This window comes from Festucalex cinctus, chromosome 15 (genome assembly GCF_051991245.1).
Source record: "Festucalex cinctus isolate MCC-2025b chromosome 15, RoL_Fcin_1.0, whole genome shotgun sequence".
NCBI lineage: Eukaryota > Metazoa > Chordata > Actinopteri > Syngnathiformes > Syngnathidae > Festucalex > Festucalex cinctus.
This window is the reverse complement of record NC_135425.1, coordinates 14194069-14219718: the sequence shown is the minus strand read 5'-3', so window position 1 is coordinate 14219718 and position 25650 is coordinate 14194069. Positions and strand designations below refer to the sequence as shown.

The 25650-nt window shown below is 39.7% G+C and overlaps 2 protein-coding genes across 2 annotated transcripts in view; one reads left to right on the top strand and one right to left on the bottom strand.

Moving 5' to 3' along the window:
• The window catches only part of ntrk2b (neurotrophic tyrosine kinase, receptor, type 2b), a 16428-nt gene extending 2830 nt beyond the window's left edge, over positions 1-13598 (bottom strand). Inside the window, exons 1-17 of the mRNA XM_077496571.1 lie at positions 12996-13598; positions 11665-11739; positions 10790-10861; positions 10203-10271; positions 9847-9998; positions 9568-9704; positions 8550-8682; positions 6947-7255; positions 6850-6867; positions 6738-6746; positions 5483-5517; positions 5259-5358; positions 4699-4887; positions 3014-3144; positions 2759-2931; positions 1540-1780; positions 78-236 (exon numbers count right to left, since the gene is read on the bottom strand). Coding sequence (XP_077352697.1) covers positions 78-236; positions 1540-1780; positions 2759-2931; positions 3014-3144; positions 4699-4887; positions 5259-5358; positions 5483-5517; positions 6738-6746; positions 6850-6867; positions 6947-7255; positions 8550-8682; positions 9568-9704; positions 9847-9998; positions 10203-10271; positions 10790-10861; positions 11665-11739; positions 12996-13186 — 2193 coding nt within the window. The 5' untranslated portion in view covers positions 13187-13598. The remainder of the gene's footprint in view (positions 1-77; positions 237-1539; positions 1781-2758; positions 2932-3013; positions 3145-4698; positions 4888-5258; positions 5359-5482; positions 5518-6737; positions 6747-6849; positions 6868-6946; positions 7256-8549; positions 8683-9567; positions 9705-9846; positions 9999-10202; positions 10272-10789; positions 10862-11664; positions 11740-12995) is intronic.
• LOC144001912 (heterogeneous nuclear ribonucleoprotein K-like) overlaps positions 13009-25650 on the top strand; it is a 15925-nt gene continuing 3283 nt past the window's right edge. The window contains 10 exon segments of the mRNA XM_077496564.1: positions 13009-13805; positions 17688-17760; positions 19111-19208; positions 19300-19356; positions 20476-20519; positions 23335-23407; positions 23977-24090; positions 24244-24372; positions 24739-25013; positions 25015-25038. Coding sequence (XP_077352690.1) covers positions 13623-13805; positions 17688-17760; positions 19111-19208; positions 19300-19356; positions 20476-20519; positions 23335-23407; positions 23977-24090; positions 24244-24372; positions 24739-25013; positions 25015-25038 — 1070 coding nt within the window. The 5' untranslated portion in view covers positions 13009-13622.

The following is a 25650-nucleotide window of genomic DNA, read 5'->3' as shown; positions in this document are numbered from 1 at the left end:
AAAAAAAAAAAAAAAAAAAAAAAGGTAGTTGCGATTCTGTTTTTGTTACTTGGCAGGTCTACTCAGACGGGACCGACCTCGTTGTTGGAGAGCTGGTACCAGGGTTGCTTGCCGTAGGTGAAGATCTCCCAGAGGACCACGCCCAGGCTCCACACGTCGCTCTCGGTGGTGAAGCGGCGGTACATGATGCTCTCCGGGGGCATCCAGCGGATGGGCAGCATCGTGTGGCCGCCCACCTGTGCCAAGAACACGAAACGCACGTTTGAAAAGATGCACACACACACAAAAAAAAAAAAAAAAGTACAGTAATATACCCATTTTATAAAATTTATGAAGGTTTGAACATTGTCAATGTTTGAACAAGAGAGAAATGTGAGAACATGTAAATGCCTCAATGAGAAAAGTGTATAAATTGTGCGGTCGGGGATTTTAGAGCCTTAAAACATTTATAAGAGTTGTAAAACATAAAGCTAACTACTTTGCGGATTTCATTTATTGCGGGTATTTTTTGGAACCTAACCCCAGCGGAAAACGAGGGAACACTGTAGTTGAGTACAAAGTACAAAGGGGTGGGAATTGTGATTTTGGGAGGCGTGTTATTTTCGGAATTTTTCAGTAACCGGTGTAGCCACTTGTTTGGTAAAAACGTAAATAAACCTAAGAATTTAACCGCAAAATATATTGAATAAATAAGATAGATTGAAAAATACACAAAATAATTGTCTCAGTTGTGACAAATAGTCAGTTGAGATTGTTAAAGTGTTCCTATTATCATTAAGACTGTTTTTTTGTTATTGTGATTGATTTGTAAACAGCTAAAAAAGAAACCAAACCAAAGCTAACTTCGTTAGCGCTGCTGTACTGACGTCACCGGCAAGCGCGACGGCGCTTCAATCTATTTTATTTTATGTTTTTCACTCTCAAAGTATCATGTTTTTATATTTTTAGGTTTATTTACGTCTTTACAATTTTGGTTATTGAATTGTGTTATTTTGAACAATTGTGAACGGACAATTTACTGACAATCCTGGAGCGTGATGTCATCTGCAGGCGACCCCGATACAATCTGGCAGCCCGATCCCGTATTATACCAACACCGATAGGTAAATTCGTTCGTAAACAGAAAGCTATTGACACCACAAGATGGCAGCAAAGCACGAAATGAAGCTGCTATCATACTTGTGCCACCAGATGGCGCCATAGCAATAGTTTGCGACCTTTTAGTTTGATATTGTTCCGTGATATGTTTCCAAAGTAAAATATGTGCCACCATGGCTCAATAAAGGTTAGGAAACGCTGTCCTATAGAAGAAGCTGGTCTAAAGGAAGTGTAATCTCTTCATGGCCTTACAATCACAGAGGATAATCAGCGCCACTTTTTAACACTATGAAGACGTCTTTATAATGTGAAAAAATGAGGAATGTGCTCAAGTTTTGCACTCTTAGCCCCCATTACCATAACCCATACATACAGATCACGTCATGTGCATACAAATGACACCAAAATGAAAACGAACGTTGAGAATATAAATGTACTGACTCTGTAGTAGTCAGTGCTGTAGACATCTCTGGACATGCCAAAGTCTCCGATCTTGACCAGCAGGTTCTCTCCCACCAGGCAGTTCCTGGTGGCCAGGTCTCTGTGCACAAAGTGCTGCGACGCCAGGTAGACCATCCCGGCGGCGATCTGCTGCGCGATGTGCAGCATCTGCGACTGCGTCAGCTCCACCAGGATGCTGTGCTGCCCGTCCGCCATCAGCACCGCGTCAGGACCGTGGGACCTGCGTGGCGTTGATTGTAAGTTAGCAATAGAAAGTTAAGATTAAAAATAAAAAAAATACAAATAAAATAAATATCTTAAATAATTAATAATTATTATTGTTTAAATTATGTTAAATATTGTTTTATTGTATTATTAAAATAATTTAAATATTTTATTTTTCTTGTTGTACACAATTTGTCCATCTGGGGGCAGTGTGGTTCTACGCGTTAAGATACACTCTTGTAGCCAGGAGGCACAAAAGCGTAGAAGAAAAAGGTACTATCACAAGTGTTTTCTTCTTTTATTTTATTTTATTTTATTTTATTTTATTTTTTTGCTGCATAGGAACGCATATGCCTGTGACTGTGAGTAATGTTAAGATGCTTATCTGTATACATTCTTACAGCGTTTTGTATGAAGAGCCCTTCTTTTGAGTAATAAAAGTGCTGATTAGCGCGCTAATTAGCGTTAGCGAGTCAATGGCGTTTACCATTGTGAATTAGCCTTGAGCTAGCTACGTTCGGAAACAAGCTAAACAATGTTTAGTTTTACAGTCAACTTCAACTCAGGCGCTTGAAACCATCTTTCAAACTCAGTCTGCTCAGGGAGGGCAGAATATAGTATAAAAGCTGTTAAATTTAAAGGTAGCTATATAGTGTAGCAGTTGTGGTCCACACGTTATATTTGGGGGCACTTTCCTAACAATTCAAAACTTAATAAACAATAATAATAACAAAGTCACTTTAATGTCTCAATTCTTCATTATGTCTTGTAAAGCAGAATGGAGTAGATAGTTGATGATTCCTTGCACATCTTGAAGGCATTGTCAATCCAATCATTTTTAATCGAAAATCGATTCTGAATTGAGCCACAGAGCCAAAAATCAGAATCGAACCCTGTCCGTGAGGCAGTCAAAGATTCCCACCCCTAAAATTTAGCAACTTTTTTTTCTGACAGTGTGGAATTTTGGGAAAAGTGTGAACTTTTGCTCTCTTACCTGAGGAACTTGTTGAGGTCTCCGTGCTTCATATACTCAAAAACCATGATGAGCGGGTCACTGTCCACGCACACGCCGTAGAAGGTGACAATGTGCTCGTGCTGCAGGTTGGTGAGCAGCTCCGCCTCCCGGTAGAAGTCGGCACGGCCGCTCTCGCTGGCCTCCTTCAGCGTCTGTCCGTGCATGCACGAGGAGGAATCCATAAAGGCGCGTCGCATATTGATTATTGATCCGTACCCGAGACGCTTCCTGTACCTTGACGGCCACGTGGATCTTTTCGTGGTCGGGTTTCAGGTTGTAGCATTCGGCCAGGAAGACCTTGCCGAAGGCGCCCTCGCCCAGCTCGCGCTTCAGCACGATGTTGTGTCTCTTGATGTGCTGCACGACTGCGGTTAGGACACACATCCAAGATTATATTTGTAAATATGTTAATTTGTTCAAAATTCTTTTTGGTCTGTGCGACTTGGTCACAAATAATTAAGACTTTAGCAACTAAATTGCAGTTAAATTAGCTGTTTTTCGCAGAGGATAAAGAATATATACCAAGGAGTATTATATTGTCTGCCGACATGTTTTGTGTTTGGTTGGTTGGTTGGTTTATTGAACATTATAAACACATTACAAAGTATAAAATATAAGTTGAAGTGAAAATAAAAAATTGAAGAAAGAATTAAACAATAATGTCATAATTTACATGTTCAAAATGAGTAGGAAGAAGTACAAGAACATGTCTAGTACAACTCCCTATTTCTCCTATCATGTTAATGGACTAATTAGTTATTCTTATTTAATAATGTATCATTAAAATAAAACAAACAGTAAAATTGAACATGTTGCTTAGCTGTTTGTGTTCAAATCTCCATTGCTTAAAAGGGTGAAACCATCCACTATCGATGCTATTTGTTAGCCCATCTATTAAAGCTGCACGATATTGGAAAATCATGCGATATAGTTGCTGAATATAGTGATATCGATATAACTGCGATATTTAACATGTACCTAAGGAAATAGCATATTTAGTGATCTAATGAACGAATTACATTTTTCATGCAGACTAATAAACAAACTCAATATATTCTTAGTTAATTAATTGTAATTACATCTTGAGAATGTTCAACTATTGGATGGCGGTACACATTTTAGTTAGCGGATGACTGGTCAAATTTAGATAAAAGCACAAAATTCTATATGAAACTTATTGTATGTTTTTGCGATATGCATATTGCATGGGCCAATATCACGATATCAATATTTTTTCAATATATTGTGGAGCCCTATCATCTATGGCATTGTGCGTTATGCATAAGCATTAAGCTAACATTTCATATAGCATAGCCTATATTTCAAAGGATTATGCCTACTTATTCCCCCCATTTTTTAAATTTTTTAAAATTATTTATTATTCATTTATTATTTTCTTTAAGTGCATAATATATTATACACTTATTTAGACAACTAAAATATTGTTCTGTATTTGTTTTTATTATTATTTATTATTTTATTATTTATTTTTATTGTTAATAAATGTGCAGTATAGTTATTCCTACATGTTTTGGGTACGTTTACATATAATACATATAAATGCATATTCATTTTTTAGCTGCTATATCTTTTTATATTCTGTTTTGTACATGTCAACATTATTTAAAAACGTTTCCACACAACGGTGTGAAATTGTTTTATTTTTTTCATCTATTTGATCTTTACAGTAATGATTTTCAAAGTGTAACACTTTCAATGGACAGTTTGGCTAACGGTGGCATTTAGCACTAAGTTTTTGTTTTTTGTTTTTTTTACGTGGTAATTTTTAGAACCACTACTCCAGTATTTAATTCCACTATTTTTTTTTTGCAGTCTCCTGCATCCGGCATTGATCCCCACTCCACCCAAATGGATTTATTTGAAAAGGTAGCGGATAATCAAATCTGGCGCTAACTCACACGTGTCTGGTTTCAGCATGCTGCCGGAGTTGCCGAAGTATTGCGGGTTCTCGATGACTGGGATCTTGGTCATGCCGATGATGACGGCGTCGGGCGCCATCTCGGACGACGACGGCGTGTTGTTGCCGTTGGAGACGTGGTGGAGGGGGCTGGCCGAGTCGTCGTCGTTGCTGATGACCGACGAGGAGCCTGGCGACAAGAGGACGGAGGGGAGGGTGAGTGTGTAGTGTGTACGATACTATAATTGAATTGCAGCAGTCCATTAGCACATTAGCAGTTTTCTTTTGATCAATCATGTTTTTCAAATGTAACAGGTGAATGTGATTGGTAACAAGAAACATTATTTGACATTTTTAAAAAAAGATAGATGGAAAATATTTACATTAAAATTGTATTACCAATTTAAAGCCATATAATATAGTGGGGGTTTTTTTCTTTTTCTTTTCACTGCTGAACATCTCTTGGATGGCGCCAGAAGACTTTAAGGGAGGCGTACAAGCTTGAGAAAAATAAATAAACAACTAAACACATTTTGATTAATAAATGTAAGACGAGTTCACCTTTAATTCCAAACTTGGAGTTCCTTCCATATTTGAGAATGATCCCCATGAGAACACAGCCCATCAATGCCACACCGGCGATTCCCACCACCACATAAACCTGGGGGGGAAAAAACGAAACCAAAAAATTGCAACTGTAACAGGGAATGGCCATTTCACAAAACTTCCCTGGTGGCCTACTGAGGGAAATTAATGTAATTTTTAATGGCTTGCTTCTCACTTACAGCAATGCTGTCATCCATTGGCGGCGGTGGCGAGTCTGAAAGTGAGCAGAATTTCATTGTGAGTCATTAAAAGCCGCATAATATCACATTTTTTTCCCTCTTGTATGTTAACTAAGTTTTGGCTGCACAACAAAACGGATTGGTGTCGGTTGCCACTCAATGTGTTGTTCTAATCTTGAAAAAAAATATTCTTTGTGAAAGAAACACAAAAGTCAAACAGTTCACACTATTTTCAACTCATTACATTAAAATAAAGAATTTTCTATATAAATGTCTAATACAATAAATAAATACATAAATAAAAAGTAAAAGTAAAAAGAAATGTGGTAAAAATAATACTGTAAATCATGACCAAAAACAGTTGTCAATAACCACCAAAAACAATCAATTTTGCGTTTACAGTAGCCTAAATAAATATCTAATATGATAATAAAATGACATATCACATTTTACTTGCCTAAAAACGTAGGAAGAATTTCGCAGGTAAAAATTATTTAAAAAACAATTGTTAAAAAAAAAACAAAAAACGTTTGCATTTAGCTATGTAGCTAAAATTAGCGTAGCACATTTGGAAAACGGCATTTTCTTCAAACTGTTGGGCAATGAAAGACAACAAACTCCAGTAAACACATTAACACAATATTAATAAACGCCAGGCTTATTATTTTTATTTATATATATATTTTTTTTAAATAAGAATCAGGCTGCCAGCCTTAAAAGAAATGTGTAATACCTGATTGTACTAATTTTTCCTTTTGTTTGATGTATTACAATGACTGGAATGCGATCTTTCATTTAGTATCCACATTGTATATGTAGTAAAGGCAAACAATATTCTTTTTGCCTTGAAAGATGAGTTAAAATGCTCGAAATCGGCTGGCACTGTTTTTGTTTTTTTTGTTTTTTGATAACGTGTGGCAGTCAAAGAGTTTTAAAGAGGTTCTATGCAGCCCCACCAGCCTAAACACAGTATTCTTATTAATACTGTGTTTGTGGAATATGAACAAAGCAGCAAATTCCACCCATTTTTATCTATGTCAGGGGGCGGCTATTGTGCCACATACTGTCGACTCAAACTAGCATCACAATACCTACCTAGTAACTAGAACTGTTTGTTGTTCTAACATTTATTTCGGTCGAACTAAACCTTATTAACCAAATGCCGACCTCTCATTTTAAAATGTTATTTAAATGTATTGTTTTTACACATTACAATTGGTACAATACAACAGTAGAAGAAGAAGAAATGTCCTACCAGTGGTGTCTGGACATATGAAGGTAGGCAGCAGCAGAAGTGGAGAATACAGCATTGTTAATTCAAAACACTCATACATTTCTATAAACGTGCAGTCGGCAAGGCGACTTACAGTAGTAGAAAATATCTTCTTCAGCACATGAAACAAAACTTAAGTTAGCAATGGAGTGTATCAGGAAAAGTCGAAGATGATGGTCAGTTGTTCGCACCTGTGTGATCGTAGGGCGGGTCGATGAACTGCGCCGCCACCATCTTCTCGTCGCGGCCGTATTGGTTCTTGGCCACCAGGCGGTAGATGCCATTGTGGATGTGGGTGGGGCTGACCAGCTGCAGGCAGCCGTGATACTCGCTCTTGGTGGACTGGTGGATCCTTGTCCGGATGTAGTCCTCCTGCTCCTCGAGCGTCGCGTTCTCGAAGTACCACTGCAGATCCGGCTTAGGGTTGCCCGTCATGCTGAAGGGGATGCACCAGTGGTGGCCCTGCTCCGGTTCCAGCAGCTGCTGGATGATGGGGGCGACTGACGGACGGGACGAGCGGTCGCACGGGGGGTGGGGAACGGTTGGCAAGTCAAAGACCGGGGAGGGAGGAGCGGTCCGAAGGAAAAACAACGTTGAAAGGCTGAGAGAGGACAAGTTGTTTCGGAGGTGTCGTGTACAGAGACAAACAATACAACTGGAATGGAGACTTACATTAGCACCAGCTAATATTAGCTTTTGGGGAACGTCAAACAGTCTAGACATTAGCATTGGCCAAGAGTGCTTTTAGACAAACATTAGAGCTTGCTAACAGGGGCAATATTTTGGGAGGGGTTCCCGAGAATGGCCATATTAGCAATTGCTAACAGTGGCTACATTTTGGGAGGTTGTTGACGAATGACTATGGTGACAAATATTAGTACTTGCTAACAGTGGTGGTTATTTTGATGATGGTTATCGAAGATGGAGACAATATTGGAAAGTAGCTTTGTTGTTGATGTGATTGCAGATGCAGACTGTTATTAGCAATCGTTGATAGTGACTAAGTTGTAGGTAGTTTGGAGACAAATATTGGCACCGACTAAACCTCAATGACCTTTTCATGTTTGTAAACAAATGTACTTCCGGGTGGCAATCCTTGAGTGCCTGCAGCTGACATGAACAGAAAACGATGGCAAAAACCTTTTTGTTTAGGTTGCACTGCCAGACACCAAAATCCAGTGGAACCTGTGTGTGCGTGAAGGATAAATCCAGTGGATGTTAAGAAGAAGATTGCAAAACTGCCTAGAGTTGAGTAGCCACTGCTTAAATGGGCAGACATTTTGTTAGGTTTGTCTAAAATGTTTGGTTTGTGACCTTTTTATTAGCTTAGTCTGCTTGCTAATAGTAGCTCTCCAGTCAGCTATTCATTTCACCATTAAAAAAAAGCACATCTGTGCCATGAGCAGAGTAGCCGATTAGCCAGTAACCTAAAGGGTCATGTTAGCTATGTCTGCCACACTTATTTTTTTAATCAACTTATCCATTGAATTGTAAACTACAGCCAGCGTGAAATGGTCTACAAAGACAAGGGTTAGCGTCAGCTACCAATAGCATTGTTACTGAGCATGGCGACAAACATCCTCACGGTGAACAATGGGAGAGGGAACACGTGGAACCAGAGGACGGCGTGGCTTTACAGGAGGAAGAGTTATGGACAGGAAACCACATCAAGTCAATAAGATCAACGGAAGCAGTAATGAAAACAAAATGACCAGCCCTTCTGCTGCTTCCACTTGGAAACAAAACAACAACATTTGTAAAGATGTAGACCCTAGCGTGCTAATGCGTGCTTACAAAGGATGTTGAGCTGCAGCGTGGCCTCCGTCTGACCCACCATGTTCTCGGCGGTGCACGTGATCACCAACCCGTTGTCCTCGGAAGAGAGGTTGGTTAGGGTGAGCCTGCTCTGTGTCTCCATGGGGTCAGTCTGGACAGATAGGATAGCATGGTGGCTGATAAACAATAGCCAGAGAGATGTTAGCCGCAAGACATGTTTGCCAGGTTAAAATGCTAACTCTCTTAATTTCCCCACTTAAAGATTAGCATCACTCTCTTATAGCTTCACATAAAGCGTTAGTTTATGTCACTGTGTTGAATTTATGACAGCTTTTTCAGCAAAGACCCCATTTTTAAATAGGGCAAATTAGCCTGGACTATTTTTACTTGTGGATTTATACGCTGTTTGGTGCCCTACTGAGTTTTTATGTCAGTAGGTTGCAGTCTGTTTAGTGCGGCACCTCTTTCCCCAACACCCTCTTGGTCCGTAAATGAAAATATGATTGATAAATAATCCCCATTATCATGTCGCTATTATGAATTTGTTGAAAAACAGCCTGTTGCACCCTCTTCAACCTCCTGACACAGTTGGGGAATCCCTATATCCAGTACCGGTTCCACAATTGACCCAAAAATAAAAACAAACCAAAGTTTGGCATTCCATCAGTCCGTCATGAGAAACTTTAAAAAAACAAAAAACAAAGACAATGTTTCAAATATTGACGGTTCGACGATGATGCAAGGGTGTCCCGACTGTTGACTACTGACAAAATGGCAGACGCTCAAAATTCGTTGACACGCCCACCTATGTTAATCACTAAAGGCTTCAGTGGATTTCAGGTGGATTTGTGGATCCTATTTGTGCGGCAGATGATGCGGTGTTGAATATCGGCGGGTCGAAGCCGGATCTTGAAAATTTAGACATGTGCTGGACTCCACCGTAAACCCTGGAGAATGAAACCTGAGGCCGAATTTCAGCCTTGGAGAAATGAAGCCTTATTGGAGCTTGTTGGCTTATCAGATTAGACCGTCTCACCTCATGCTGAGAGAAGATCATGTCCACGTTCCACTGGATCTCCGGAGACGGCGAGCCCGAGGCGCTGCACAACGCATTGACGTCACCGCCCTGCATCTCTGTCACCACCGTGGGGGTGACCTCTACTCGAGGAACCACTGCGGGACACAAGGAGATAGTCTTAAATAGCCAAGCGATAGGTGGGGCCAGGGGGGGAAACTGTAAACCCCCCATCGATCGCTCTCTGGACTTTCAGGAAGCTTGCGCTACGTTGCCTATTTTAACGTGGTTTCACGTTACCGCAGTCAGGCGGAGTGAGCGTGGCGAAGGCTTTTGTTGCTCCTTGCTCGTCCTTGCATTGCAGATCTTGGCTGTCGGGTTCCTCCTGGCTCCTCAGTTTGATCCAAAGATTCTCACAGACGCAGTCCAGAGGGTTTCCGGACAGCAGGAGACTAAAAGACAATGAATATTGAATTGAGATTAATAATAATTCACAATGTTTTTAGGGTACACGTTGCTGTGTTCACTTATTTGGATTATGAAAGGTTCTTTTGAAAAAATTATTCTTTAAGAGTTCAATGGACCCAAAAAGTTTGAGAACCCCTTCGTTCGATGAGATGTGAACCGGCGGCTAGCATTTGCAGAGCGGGCCTTACGAATGAGAGATGTTAAAGTTCTGAAATGTCCTCCATGACAGTGTTGACAGGTTGTTGTCTCTCAAATTCCTAAAAGACAAAAAAAATAAAAATCCAATGTTAGGCCACTCGCATGACGGATAAATTAGGTTAAAGGGTAGCTACCTAGTTAGCTAACTAGCTACTGTGTCTGTCTCTCTATCCACAGGGGAGAAGAACAAAAGTGTACTAGTAGAAGGAGAAGTAGTAGTTGTAAAGTTTAGCTATCTAAAGGGTGTAACAACAACAATTAGTAGCAGAATGGTAATGTCGATTTGATTGTAGAAATAACAGTAAAGGTAATAGTTGGCAGAATTTGTAGAAGTAGTCGTGTAGGAGTAGTTGTAACTGACGGAGAAATACAAGTTGTTGGAACATAAATACAATGTTTTGTTTTGTTTTCGATAGACTGAGCTCTGCATTGACATTGACTCAGCCATATACAGATCAGGTTGAGGACTGAAATAGTGTGGAAATATAATTCTTAGGCGTGTTTTGATGATGACCGTTTCTAACTGTGAAACAAATCCATAATACGTTGCCTTGAAATGGAATGCATGGCTGCTTACACGTATTGTAATCTTGTATTGTTGTAAAAGGCATCCAGGGATATGAACGTCAATCTGGTCCTGGTCACTGTTCTGTAGGAAGTCAGAGCTTTGGTCAGCAAATTACCATGATATCTAATCACCACATACTGTTTCCAAATACATTGGTACCTTAAAATAAAAAGTTTATTTCATTCTGTGACCATGATCATAATTCAAAACAATGGTTTCTCAAATAATCAAAACCCACATTTTTTTTTTTAAGGCGGATAAATTGCACTCTATAATATTGTGCTTTATAAAAGAAATACATAGTTTAATAACATTAAATACAAAATAAAGCATAAAACCGTTTGTGCTTCACAATTTAATTTTTCAGTCTAATTCAGTGTGCTGCTCCTTCTGGTGTGCCTGCCTTGGCCACTGGGAGGCAGTACTGTATAATACAGCTATACAGTCAGACACAAATGAAGAAGAAAAGACGATTTGTTCTTCTACTACTACTCAATAACTTACTGTAATATTTTTAATTTTCTCTAAAGAATAAAGAATATACTGTATGTTCCTATGCTTAAATGGATGTAAAACCGCTACTCAATGCTAAACATTAGCATGTCAAATTGTCAATGGGATTTTCCATTATATGTTAGCTTAAAATGGCAGGGGCTGTCGTTAAGACAATGTTGGACTGTTTGAAAAACACATCTGTGGTAATTCTCTTGGTTTTATGTTTAGACCAATTGTCCTGGTTTGGAATACCAGGTTGCAGAATTAGTTTGGTCAGGGAAGGAAGCAAAACCTTCAAGAATTTTTGCTAGTCAACTCTCCTGTGGAGCCATCCAAGATTAGAATCTTATGTCAACTCCATGCTTATACTACAAACGTGCGATACTTACAAGTTTCGGAGGTTTATGTAGTGCCTCAGACTGTTGTCGTTGAGTTCAAACAGCCTGTTTTGATTAGCGATGTATCTGTCAGGGTACAGATAATAACAAAGAATTACAAATGTTTAATTTTGGTATTTATATATACCCTACGATCGTCCAAGGTGTACCCCGGCTATCACCCAAAAGTCAGATTGTATTTGCTCCAGCTCACCCACCACCCTAGTGGCCAGTATATAGATTACAAACAACCATTCACGTTCATACCTGTGCTCTGATAATCTCAACAATATGACCTTCAAGGCAGAAAACTTGCATGTTCACACAAAAGTGACACATCCGGATATGCGCCGATGTTTCCCCGAGTGTTTCCATAGAAGACAAGATGGTCATGTCGGTCAAAGGTCGGTTGCTTTCGAAAATACTCCTTGTTGGACATATTTTGTTTTATTTATATCCGTTTCCTTGCTTGTCAGTTTGCCTCTTTGATTGGCTACATTCCGTCCACGTCACAATTTGTGGAGTAATTGAGTGAATCTTAGTCGGCTTTATGAAGATTTTTTGTCGCAAATATTGAAATTGTTTAATATTTGGCGGCAGAAGTGGCATACGTTCTGCACTGGTTGCCAGGCAATCACAGGGCAAACAATCAAGCACATACTGTATTTATTTCCTATGGAAAATTAACATTTATCAGTAGATAACTGTTAACTTTGGAAAACAATGACCAAATCAGTAACTATAGTACAACATAAGCACCTATCACTGGTTAATAAACAGTAATTAGGGGGGAAATGCTTTTGAAATACACTTTAATGCAAAATTAAAATGAATCCGACTAGTCGATTAATCGATTCAATAAATTAATTGATGGTGACAGCACTATTTGTCTGTATATTCCCCCCCTCCTCCAAAAACATACAAAATATGAATTTTTTACTGATGTATCATGCCGTGTCTGGCCTCAACACACTTAACCTGCATGTGTGCAATCTGTCAACAATCCTATTGGTTGGGGGGGATTCACACTGACACCCTTTTGTGGACCGCTTCCCTAAAGCCGGGCCTGGATATGCGTATGTGTGTGTGTGTGTGTGTGTGTGTGTGTGCGTATTTCATGGAATGCTGTGTAAATCCAAATAAACGTGCACGAGCATTACGCGCATACAGTTCAACGTTAGACAAACGTATCGCGCGCTCACAACACAGCACAATTTGATAATGATGAAATATGTGATGATATTGTAAGGGTGGGAGGGGGGGTGGTGGGGTTTTGAACATGATCACCTTCATCCTTCAAACATCTCATCATCATCGTCAAGTTGGCGCACGCACGCACTTACATGTCGGTGATGTTTTCCATGTCGTCCAGGGTGAGCAGCGGGAAATCCTCGAGGCTCGGCGCCGCTCCGTCGACGCACGCGATCCGCGCCACGGTGCAGGTGCAGGCGGCGGGGCAGGCGGCGCTCAGCCCCCGCAGTCCGCGCAGCGCCAGCAGGAGGAATCCGAGGCGAGCCATGCCATGCCAGTCCATCGCCAAAAAAAAAAAAAAAAAATTCCAAGGGGGGGAGAAATCCTAAACAACACACCTCTAGTGTTGCCCCCCTCTCCCCTTCAAACCACCCACCCCCCCTTTAGATGTGAAACGTCTCAGAGGGATTAAAGCCCTCTCCTCTATTAAATCGCGATCTGCACCGAGGGCTTGCCGGAGGTGGAGGGGGAGGGGTGGGGGTGTCAGGGTGCCATGGAGCGGCCTTGGCGTGTCTGCAGAGCCGCGATCGCGCACGACACGCTCGCCGCCGTTCGTAGAGGTGTCAAGTGCTCCAGCAGCAGCAGATGATGATGATGATGATGATGATGAAGAAGATGATGATGCCGTCTCACTTCTCCGTAGCCCGCATGCCTCCCCCACCCCCTTCTTCTTTTTTTTTTTTTTTTTTTTTTTTTTTTTTAGGCTTGTAAAAACAAAAATGACGTGTTCCAGATGTTTGGAGATCGATAGGCAGGCAGGAAGGCTGGGTGGACGGACCCCCTCCTTCCTTTCTACACCTCCTTCCTTTGCTGCCCCCCTCCCCACACATGAGGTGATGCAGGGAGGACGACTACCTGCATCAACACCCCCCCCTCTTATTTATATACAGGATGAGCCAAAAGTAAGTGTCCACTTTATATTTTATTACATACAGTTTTTCCCATCTTAATTATATCTTTCCTTCCTTCAATTCCTCATGTACTGCCTTCCTCAGACCTGCTTTTTCTTCCTTCCTTTCTTTGCTTGTTTGTTCCTTTCCTTCTTTCCATCCTCTTTCTTCCCTGAGACCAGCTTTTTATCCTGCATTCCTTCACTGCAACCTACTGTTCTGCCTTCGCAAACCGTCCTTTCACCACCCTTTCCTTCCAGTCTTCTTTCCCCAGATCTATTTTTCCACCTCCTGACCCTATACATCCTTTCTTAAGCCTTCTTTTCTGCCTTCCTTCCATGTCAGATCTGCCTTTTTTTTAGTGGTTTCTTCTTTCCTTTCTACTTTCCAGTCACACAGCCTTACTTCCTTCACGTAAACCTACCACGTTTACCTACCTTCTTTGCTTCCTTCCCTCAGATACAATATTTGTTCATGTATCCTTACGTCTCAATTTCATGTGAACTGTCAACCTACTTTTTTTTGCCTTCCTTCCTTCATTTCATCACACCTGCTTTTAATTAATGCATCCTGACATCCTTTCTTGATTTTGCCACTTAAACCTCCTTTTCTGCCTTTCTTCCAATTTTTCCTTCCTTGCTTTCCTTCATACATGCTTTCTTCCTTCACTTACGCCTACTTGTTTGCCTTCTCTCTATCCTTCCTATCTTCTTTCACTCATTCGCTTTTTCGGCATTAGATGATCTGTCCTTCCTTACCTCCTGAGACCAGCTTTTTTCCTTCCTTCCTTAAATATAATTTTTGCCTTTCTTCCTGTCTTTCTTACCTCAGACTTACTTTTTTTTTTTTTTTTTAGTAATGCCTCCTTACATCTTTTTCTCTGTTGGTCAAACATACTTTTCTACCTTCTTTCATTTCTTCCTATTTCTTGCCTTTTCATTTAAACTAAGTTGCTCTACAACACAGCTGGTCAAAACACACACATGGCATGACGTCCACAGTTGACGCACGAGACCAGATGCCTCAATGAAAAATTCTGCTACTACAAATTTGATTATCATGATAATTATTCATCTTTACTTTGGCCGATGTGTCAGCTTAGTGAGCCTCTAAACACGAAAGGATTGCATTTCTATAGAATTTTTTTTTATTTATTTTTAAGCTCATTTTAAGGAGAAGGGCACCAGTGATGGCAAGACTGTGATGATAACCACAGAACAGAAAATGGCAAAGGTCACATGGACAAGAGTCCTGCTGACAGCATGCAACGGTACGATGAGTAAAACCTCATTCACATGGTAAAAAATGTACTGCAAGTGAGAAGGCACTACAGCCCTTTCTTATTAAATTTCATCAATGTCTATTAGATTCCACCAGGTGGCAGTGTCACGCTGCAAACACGTTTTTGTTCCATCTCTGCTTGGAAAGATTAAGATTAGTTTTACTCCATTTTAGTTGTATTGATTTTATAGTGGGTCCCTTCTCTATTTACACTTGTACTTGATTTAAAAGGGCTACCTGTGCAGTTAATAAATATTTTATGATGGCGACTGTTAACACATTTTGAAAAGTAGCCACATTTAAACATTAGAAGGTAAATTTACTGCTAAATAATTAATGAATTTTACATGCAAGTACAGTATACACAGTAGTGTGTGTGTGTATATATATATATATATATATATATATATATATATATATATATATATATATATATATATATATATATATATATATAGGTGTGTTGTATGCATATATGCAGTATGTATATACAGTATTAATGAAATTGATTCATAGAGAAAGTAGCTATAATACAACTAAATATCCCCACTTTTATTGACGGCAAATATGTTGGCCGGGATAAAAAAAAAAAAAAAAAAGAAGAAATCCTGTTGGCTGTCATGACGAGATGGGAACATAGTGGATGTGTGACACAGACATGGATATACATACACACAAGGCGGGATCAGTGAGCGTCACCATGGCGACTTTTTTTTCTTATTATACAAACATCGGGGACAATGTCAAGTATCGCTATGGTTGCGGATGAAAATATGTACACTCCACTTTTTCCCCCTCAACCCTGACTACCATTAACCCCTTCCTGAAAAACATCAAGAACCGAATTAAAATTGTTGCCATGGTAACTTTAGAATATAGAAGAGTAAGGAGAGAGAGGGAGTGAGACAAAGCCTGCACATGTGAAGGTGCGAGGCAAATCTCTATGAGGAGACTGCTTGATTGGATCCAAAATGGAGGTTGCCGTGTAATATGGTGGCTGGATTTTGCCCAGTAGGAAATAATCTTAAATCGATTCATCCATGTTGGGGTCAAACCGTGGGCATCAAAATAAACCATTTAACTATCCACTCGGATGTATTTGCATGTTGGATGTATGTCTTTAAGAGGTGTGGCCTAGTGAGCGACATCCTACAACAGCTTGTTGCATGTGTCTGTTCGTCTGGAAGTGCATTGTTGTGATTGTGGCTTTCCATTGTATTTACCCACTCGCTTTTCTGTTCTATGGTTATCACCACACACCATCCTCTGTTGTATCCCGCTGTCAGTAATTACACAAGGAAATATGACATTCACAAGATAATTTAATTTAGCACCAAAAAACACGTGAATTCGTTTTTCCCCCGAACAAAAGTTGTACATATCGTGCTGATATTCTAATTCAAGTTACGTGTCGAAAGCCAACCTGACAGTCAACATTGAGGTGTCTTAAACGATCCTACAGTCCAAAACCCGGGAGAAATTCACCCAGATACCAAAAAGCAGTTTGATTTTAACACCGCGTGGTCCGGTAGGGCGGTCGTACGCTAGGCGCTGTGTGCCCCCGCCCGTCGGCGCTGCCGTTTTCATAGGCCACAAGCAAACCACCGTGTCGCCTCGCCTCCATGGTAAAAGCTTTCATTCGTTCCAAAGGCAACAGAATAGCGTGGCGGTGGGCGTTTTGTCGCAAGTATTGACGTCTTTTAATTATTTTAGGGGGGCGTAATATTGCTTATAGACATTTACAAAGCGTGTATGAATAACAAATGTGCACGTTTAGTTCTCTGCGCGGTCGCAATGTGAACGCTGTCTCGTCGAGACGGACACGCCTCGCGAGCACTTAGCATTAGCGGTTAGCATCGCAGAGTCACGTCAACTTAGACACTGAAAGACGAGCGTTTTTCTACTCGCTGTGACGCCTTTCAGCGGCAACTCTGAGCCTCTGCAATGTTGTAAAAATCCTTGATAAACGTCACTAAAAACCCGTGTGCGTCGTTTATTTATAACTCGGAATCGGATGCATTGTTGAGGGTTGTGCTTGTTTTGACTCCACAAGTGAGCGTTGATTTCGGGAGGGGCGGGGCAACACTTTTTGCTCGCGCTAAATAAATAAAAAATCGCACTGTAATGTTAAGAAATAACTTACTTTATAAAGTGTTAATACTTTACGAAGTTTGTATCAAGTAGTGGACTTTGACCTTTAAGAGGCGTGGCTTTGTGAGTGATGTCATGAGCCCACGGTTAATCTGAATGTGAGCGCATGGGTGTAATGCGTGGCCGACATAAGTTCTTCCTAGGTATTCCATAATAATAATAATAATAATAATAATAATAATAATAATAATTATTATTATTATTATTATTATTATTATTATTATTATTATTATTATCATCATTACTTTAATTTATTTTTGCTTGCTTGCCGACAGTTAGATTTGGTCCTTTTCTATGTGGTTCACTATACTAAAAAATATGGTCGCGATTTCTTACAGATTTACATACTCAGAGTGAAATGTGGGCCTTTATAGTTGAACACAAAACTATTATGTATCCATATTTTGAAAAAACAACTTTTCCACTAAGTTGGTAACATTCACCTTTTGTGCCACGCTGCAGGTGCAACATAAAATGGAGGTGCAAATTGAACAGCAGGACGAAGATCTCACATTTGGCACCACGGATACCAATGGTAAAATCAGGCTTCTTTTTTTGTACAGTATTTATATACTGTATACAGTAGAAATAATTTCAAACCAATCTGACAACATTGCCCTAAAAAATAAATGGCTTACTCATACTTAGATTTTGGAAAACATGTGCTAGATGGTAGCTCTGTTAGCTTCAATTTTAGCTTTAGATTCTGAAGTTAGCTTGCTGTGTTTTTCTTGGATGAGCGTTCAGTTTCAATTCTTTCTAACATAGAGTAGACCAAAATTAGAGTCTGACATTAATTCATGAGTTAGCTTCCAATGTCAGTTTACCATCTTGATTTCTTTGTCTCTGACCCCACAATGAGCCTCTCTAAAGGTCTTATGCCACACATCTTTTAATTTGCTCGCTTAAATCCCGGAAATGTGTTTCTAGCATGTGTGGAAAGCTTATATTTACAAAGTCATCATCCACGAAATGTGCCCAAACGAGGCACATTTTGGGTTCTGAAATTCTTGTAGACAGGTCGGAGAACCACATAATTGAAGCTGCGGTCAGCCCAGTGAGAAGCTGTTATAGATTTACCTCTAAAGTTAGATTGCATTGGTGCAGCATTCGTGTTTGAATTGCATTGACCTGTGTATGCAATAAAAGATGACTATCTCCAAGAATAAATTGAAGCCATTTATTCTTCAACATCTCTAAGATTGGCAGCTGATGCAAAATTTTAGCTTTGCATCACACTCAAGTGCACGGCCCTTCAGCTATTTTCCCTGAGTTGAGTGGGCAAACATGACGTGGGCAGGTACTTGTTTAAGGAGTACTCATTGGCTTTTGTTATACACAAGACAGTGGGGAAAAATGGGATTTTGATGGCATGGGACCTTTGAGCAAATTCATAAATAGGGCTGTTTGTGAATCAGCAAGGGTTCACTTTATACACAATATTTTGAGTTATCCTGGCAGCTTCAAGTATCTGCACTGGCTGACATGAGCTAAAGAAAAGAGATCATTCCTGGCTGCTGCTACCTAGCAGATGGTGGAGGAATACCGCTGTTGTTTGGCTCCCAAGCACATTTTTTTTTTTTTTAATTCAGGAAGGGAACATGGTGCATCGGAGTGGTTTCCAGTCTGTGCTTGACTGCCAACTGACACATAGTGAAAACCCAGTGCTCCTCACATTATGTATTTTCCTCCAACAAACGCTTACCCGGCTACCGTAAGGGACTACAGAGGTATCTTGATTTAGGATTACCCCACATTAAGAGTTAAAAACATTCATTTTGGTCAATTTTATTTTCAATTGGAGCAAATACATTACACTAGACTATTGATCAGTCAAAGTCATCATTACTCATTCTGATGTGTCCCCGGTGATCTCCCCCGCCAGGTAAGCGTCCGGCAGAGGACATGGACGAGGAGCACGCTTACAAGCGCTCGCGCAACGCCGACGAGATGTTAGAGCTGCGTGTGCTGCTCCAGAGCAAAGTGAGGAGGTCGCCTGTCACTTCTGTCTTTGTTTTTCTTCTTGTTTTCTGAGAATGAACCCCCGATACCCCCCCCCCCCCCCGCTTCACAGAACGCCGGCGCCGTTATCGGAAAGGGCGGCAAGAACATAAAAGCACTGCGCACAGATGTGAGTAAACACATGATATGTTCAGTGATTGCGTTATAAAGTATCACAACAGCGAGTTGGAATTGTAACATGGTGCATTTCCTCAGTCTTATTTTTACTTTTATTTGGAATGCGTTCACATTATTGTCTGTTTGAAGGTAGGGATGGGCTACATTACAATCAATTGTCTTTTATTTTTTTATTCATGATTTAAAAAAAAAAATAAAAATTAATGAAATGCTCCTTGAATTAGGAGTGCTCTAAAAAATTAATCACAATTATTTTGGTAATTATTTAATTAGGATTAGGATGATCATTTATTTATTTTTTGATTAAAAAAACAAACAAAAAAAACAAGAAAATGTTTAAACTAAAAAATATTAAGACAAATAGAATAGAATTCTTTGAAACACTAGAATTATGCAAATTCCTTTTGGATGAAACAAAATGTATTAAAATTAGTTATTTTAAAATTTAAAAAAGGTGCAAATGTATAAATTTAAACAACTCAAAAATTAATATTAATATTTTTTTTTTTTTTGTAACGATTCTGCTGATTTTGTAATTGTGGAGTGTAATAATTGAATTTCCATTAATTGCACAGCCCTACAGTATTCTGTCATCTTAACACAATATCCTCCATTTTGAATTCCACCAGGAATCCTTCATTATGTATTAATCTTATACATGGATAAATTGATTATGCCCATCCCTACATGTACTTGAGGTTTGCCAAAAATCGTATCTCCCTCATATGACGCATGAAAATTCCGAGGGATACATTGTGATCATCTCTGACCGTTTTGACCACGCCACACTTCCTGTTTCTCTCACATTTTGCCTTAAAGCGATAAAAGTTCAATTAAAAATGTATTCCTTCTCCCCCCTCTTTCCCCCTTTGTCCTTTCTTTGTTTTTTTTTGTTTTTTTTTTTGTCAATGTTTTGGCCACCTGCCCGTTGCCCATGTACTGGACCGAAATGCCCCTTCCTGCGTTGGCCCAACCCAACCCCTGAACGCCCGCCCGCCCGTCCGCCCACCTGCCACCCCCTGGTCGACCTTGCCCATAACCCGTGCCCCTAACATGTGATTGAATCCCCCCCGCCCAATGCTCTCCAACCACCACCTCCACCTCCATGCAGTACAATGCCAGTGTATCTGTCCCAGACAGCAGTGGCCCAGAGCGGTATGTCCCACCAATTATTGCCTCACAACGTCATGAATAACATGCCTTCTGTTTTTCACTGCTACGTTTATATTTCATACAAATGATAGTGCCCCTCCTCCCCCCAACACAATCTCCCCACCGCCAATCCCCCCACCCCTCCCCCAATCCTTCCACATGTCCTCTTGATGTTTCTGTCCATTCCTAAACGTCTTTAACTTGAACTTTACCATGATATTTGATATGTCGGCTGTCCAATTCAAGGTCCGCAAGGCAGGCGGACATCTTTTGAACGCAAGCCCTACCCATCAAACTCTACCTTCCCTCCTTCACTCATCCATTTCCCCCGCATTGCCACCTATATCTCCTTCCATTGTCGCTTTGCAACCACCCACCTCCACCTGCTATTAACATGTGGCAAACTCACAGTATGCACTAATGTACAGGAACAAATTATTAAAAAATAAATAAATAACGTAAATGTCGGGGCAATATTGTCCTTTGTTAGCTCAGGCTTTTATGCTACTAAAAAGTGTTGCCGTGACAGCTTTGCTAATGTGATGAATGTAAACTAAAAAAAAAATGCAAGACAGAATTTTTCAATACCAGAAGCTGGTGATTTTTTAGGCTGACATAAGGACCTCGCCTAAAGGAGGCCAAGGTTCAGGTTTGTTTCTCCAAATCTGTTATGTTATTGTTTATGCTTCACTTTTTTGCCACTGCTATATTATTATGGTTTCCACCATATGACTCCAAAAGATCCCAATCTCTAAAGTGCGGATAAACCTATTTTTCTGTTTATGGCTTTTTTTTTTTTACGTTTTTCTTTTTTTTTTTTATATATATATATATAAACGTCATTTCATCATCAGCGAAAGTTGATGAAAGTAACAAATCTATTTTGACAACCTAAGGAGTAGAAAGTACTGGCATCTGTTTTCAAAAAATAAAACATAAAATAATAAATAAAAAGTTACCAAAATAATACTCAAGTAAAATGCAGATATCATAGAAATTTAAGTTCAGTAATAATCAAGTCCCACCACTTGCTATAGTCTACAATAACCTACACTTAATGCTGTAGGACCTCCTGCACAGTTTAAAAAGAAAAAAAAAAATCTGGGAGACAAATCTCGTCAACATATCTACACCGAGTGGTGCAGATACACATTAGTGTATGTGGAAAAAATGGTCTCAAGGCAGAAATTATGCTTGAACTTTTTTTCCCCTGAATTTATTTTATTAACTCATTCACTCCCAGCCATTTTCACAGAAGCAATTCCGTTCGCTCCCGGCCGTTTTACTGGATTTTGACTGATTTTGCAAGGCCCACAGAATATTTTGTTCTATTGCTATAAAAGCATGGAACCTACCAAAAGAAAAATTAACGTCTCTTCTTTCATCAGGAAAAAAAAGTATGTTTCTCTCTGTTTCCGTTTTGCAGCAATTAGCATTAGAAGAGAGCTAAGTTTCATCAGTTTTCACAAATCTATTTAAAATTCTAAGTAATTTAGCTTTTTTTCAACATGGCCCTGGTTGATCTCCTTTGTTCTGCTGCCACCTGCTGGACGTTTGTGTAATAACTACAATTTCTGCAACCGTTCTTTGCAGCTGAGAGGCTACATCAAAGCCTTCTGTATGCTCTAACATAAAAAACAAACAAAAAAACGTATAAATACGTCTTGGGGACACTTACAACATTAAAAAAAAATGTATTTACATGCTATTGGGAGCAAATGAGTTAATTACAGCTCTAGCTGCATGGCTACTTAATTGTGTTCTGTTTGTAACATTGAAACATATGTCGTAAAGCCATTCACAGTGCGCGGCAATGGCAGTTGTTTGCGTGGGCAGGAAATCTTGTGGTTCCCCTCCCTCTCCCCCCTGCTAAATGGCCCCAAACCTTCCATACACCTCACTCTTTCTTGCACACCACTTGCTGTCCTGTACCATCTTGCAGTGTGTAACCACTCGCATCTCCCCCAACCCCCACCCCCCACCACCGTCTTGCCGACATTTGTCTATGACAGGACTTCTCAACTGGTCTGATTTTCTTGCTTGAATGCAGTTTTTTTGTTGTTTTTTTTCTCTCCCCGATTTCACTGAACTTATTGCGTTGTACCATTTTGAACAGGAATGAGCAATTTCAAACTGAATAGGTTAAAGCCCAATTTCAAGCTGCTTCATACACTTTGTTTCAGGATTAGTCGACTAGTCATTTTATGCGTTTAGATACTGTAAGCAAGAAAAAAAAATCATTTTGTTTACTAACAAACAGCTGTTTGGCTACAACAGATAAAGTGGGGGAGTGACATTTACATGAAAAAGCTGAGTCAAGGTTGATGCACTCAGAAATTATCAGTAAATTTTACAGAGTTTAACTAGAATTTCTGATGTGAACAACAAATACTAGATTTCTTTTCAAGTAAATATCAATCCCCATTTTCAATGTCCACCAGTTGAGAATCACTGGTCTACGACCCACCTGCTTCCTCCCCCTTTCAGTGAGACGCTGCTGGCATCGTCTAGTGAGGTGTCGTTTCAGTTAATTCCCACTTTATGTTCTGTAATTTTAAAAACAGAACTGTCCCAGCCCTCAGTCAACACTTATGTGACCTCGTGTTAATTGTAGCCATTCGAAAGCCGTTCGTCCTTCCAAGATAATTGTATCTAAGTGCATGTTAGTCTTCGTTTCCTCTCTTCCAAGTTTGATGCCTCTTCGTCCAAGCCTTTCTATACGTGTTTCCTTGACGACTTGTTTCCTGTTCGTCGTGATTATAGTATTTCGTTGTCTCCTTCGTGTAATGTCTTGCTTTCATTTTGGCCTTTTCCATAGGATCTTGAGCGTCAACGCCAACATCGACACCATCGGAGACATTCTGCTGAAGATCATTCCCACTTTAGAGGAGGTAAAACGCCCTCATTTCTATTTGAGAATGATGAAAAATAATGGGAGATCTTCGACTGGTAGGGTGTTTGCTGGCAAACACTAAATATAAATGGCAACTTACGTTAATCAGTTTTTCTGCATGTTTTTATTTGATAGACAGAAAAAATGCACATTTAATTTAAATTATTCACATTCTTGGTTTTTCGTTATAATTATTTAGATTTTATTATTTATAATATTTTAATTACATATTTTTTAAGGGAGTACTAAAAATAAAAAGACTGTTAATACAATCTTTGTTTTTATTTTAAATATCAATTTTTTTTTATGTATGTATTTGTAATTAATTTTTTCTCCTGTATACTTTCGTTGAATATATTCTTGTACATAGAATAAATAAAAACTCTTTAAACAAAAAAAATAAATAAATAAAATAAATAAATAAATAAATAAAAACTAGATCCTTGTGTATCAGAATACATTAAAGAAAACCAGATGTAGACCTGCAGGTTACACTGTGGTAATCTGCAATGCCAAAGGATACTTAACTAGTCTCCCCCCACCCAATTGTTGTTTTTGTGTAACAAGTACCAGCATTACAGCGGCATTGACTTTGACTGCGAGCTCCGCCTGTTGATCCACCAGAGCTTGGCGGGCGGCATCATCGGCGTGAAAGGCAGCAAGATCAAAGAGCTGCGAGAGGTAGGGTGAGAGTCTTAAAGAGACAGCGCTTCAATTTCTGCGTAGAAATGACCATAAATGCCATCCTGCTTACCGTAGTAACACTTATGACAATGATTCCCCCCCCCCCCCCCCCCCCCACACACACACACACACACACACACACACACACAGAATACACAAACGACCATCAAGCTGTTTCAGGACTGTTGTCCACATTCTACGGACAGAGTTGTCTCCGTGGGCGGTAAGCCGGAGCGAGTCGTTGAATGCATCAAAGTCATCCTAGAGCTGGTAGCTGAGGTGAGTCTTGACCTAGTTTATACCCTTCCCCTGATAATATCCTCTCAAACAAATGGAAGCAAAACAGCTACTGCAAAAAATAAAATAAAATGCAAAAATATTACTAACACAGTGCAAGTTCAGGATAAACTTGAGATGAATATATATATAAAAAAAATCTTTGATTTAAAAAAATAAAATAAAAAATTCCAAGATAAATTTCCACCCCCCCAATTAATGTGACCTCTAACCCGTGAAGTTTTGTGCTCGTCCAAATAGTCAGTTGAATCTCTCAATGTGCTTTTTACTATGTGTAACTCGCGAACCGAAATGCTAAAAAAAAAAAACAACACACAAAAAAAAAACATGCTTGCCGGTATTTCACAGGCGCCAATCAAAGGCCGCGCCCAACCTTACGACCCCAACTTCTATGACGAAACGTACGACTACGGCGGCTTCACCGTCATGTTCGAGGAACGCGGCCGGCGGCCCGGCGGCGGCTACCCCATCCGCGTGCGGGGTGGTTTCGAGCGCCTGCCCCCTTCACGAAGCAGCCGCCCGCCCCCCTCCCGTCGGGATTACGACGACCTGAGCCCCCGCCGGGGTCCGCCACCGCCGCTGAGCCGGGGACGCGTGGGCAGCCGAGCGCGCAACCTGCCGCTCCCCGCCGCCGCCGCCACGAGGAAGGTGAGGAGAATATGTTTTGTTTACAGCAATATCCATGACAACAGTGTTGGGAATTTTTTCATTTTCATAATTGGATTTTTGTGCATGTCTGATTTATTCTATGTAGCCTTTAGATTTGATCTTAGTTACAATTATGGGTGTCAAAATTATCACGTTATCTCGTTAACTTAAAGTGCCTTTTACGGCACTAATTTTTTTCAAAAATAAAACCATATTGAAATTAGGGGGGAAAATTGTACATTTTATTGTAAATTTAGATATAAATTGAGATATATAATATGGGATTAATCGTCAGTTAATTATTGAAGTCATGCGATAAATTACGATTAAAAGTTTTAATCGACTGACACCTCTAGTTACATTATTCTAATCTTGATTTTATTTAGAATTTTTATTCATTTTTTTAGGTTTTATTTACGTTTTTTTTCTGATTGTATTTTATGTAATCTTTAGATTTGATCATAGTTGCAATATTATAATCTTGATATTTTTTTTAGAATATTTATTTTATTTTCATTTTACATTTTTTAGATTTTATTTAATAGGTGTGAGTTTTATATTATTTATACTCTTTTGATTTCATTTTGAATTTACTTTGAATTGTTTTTTATT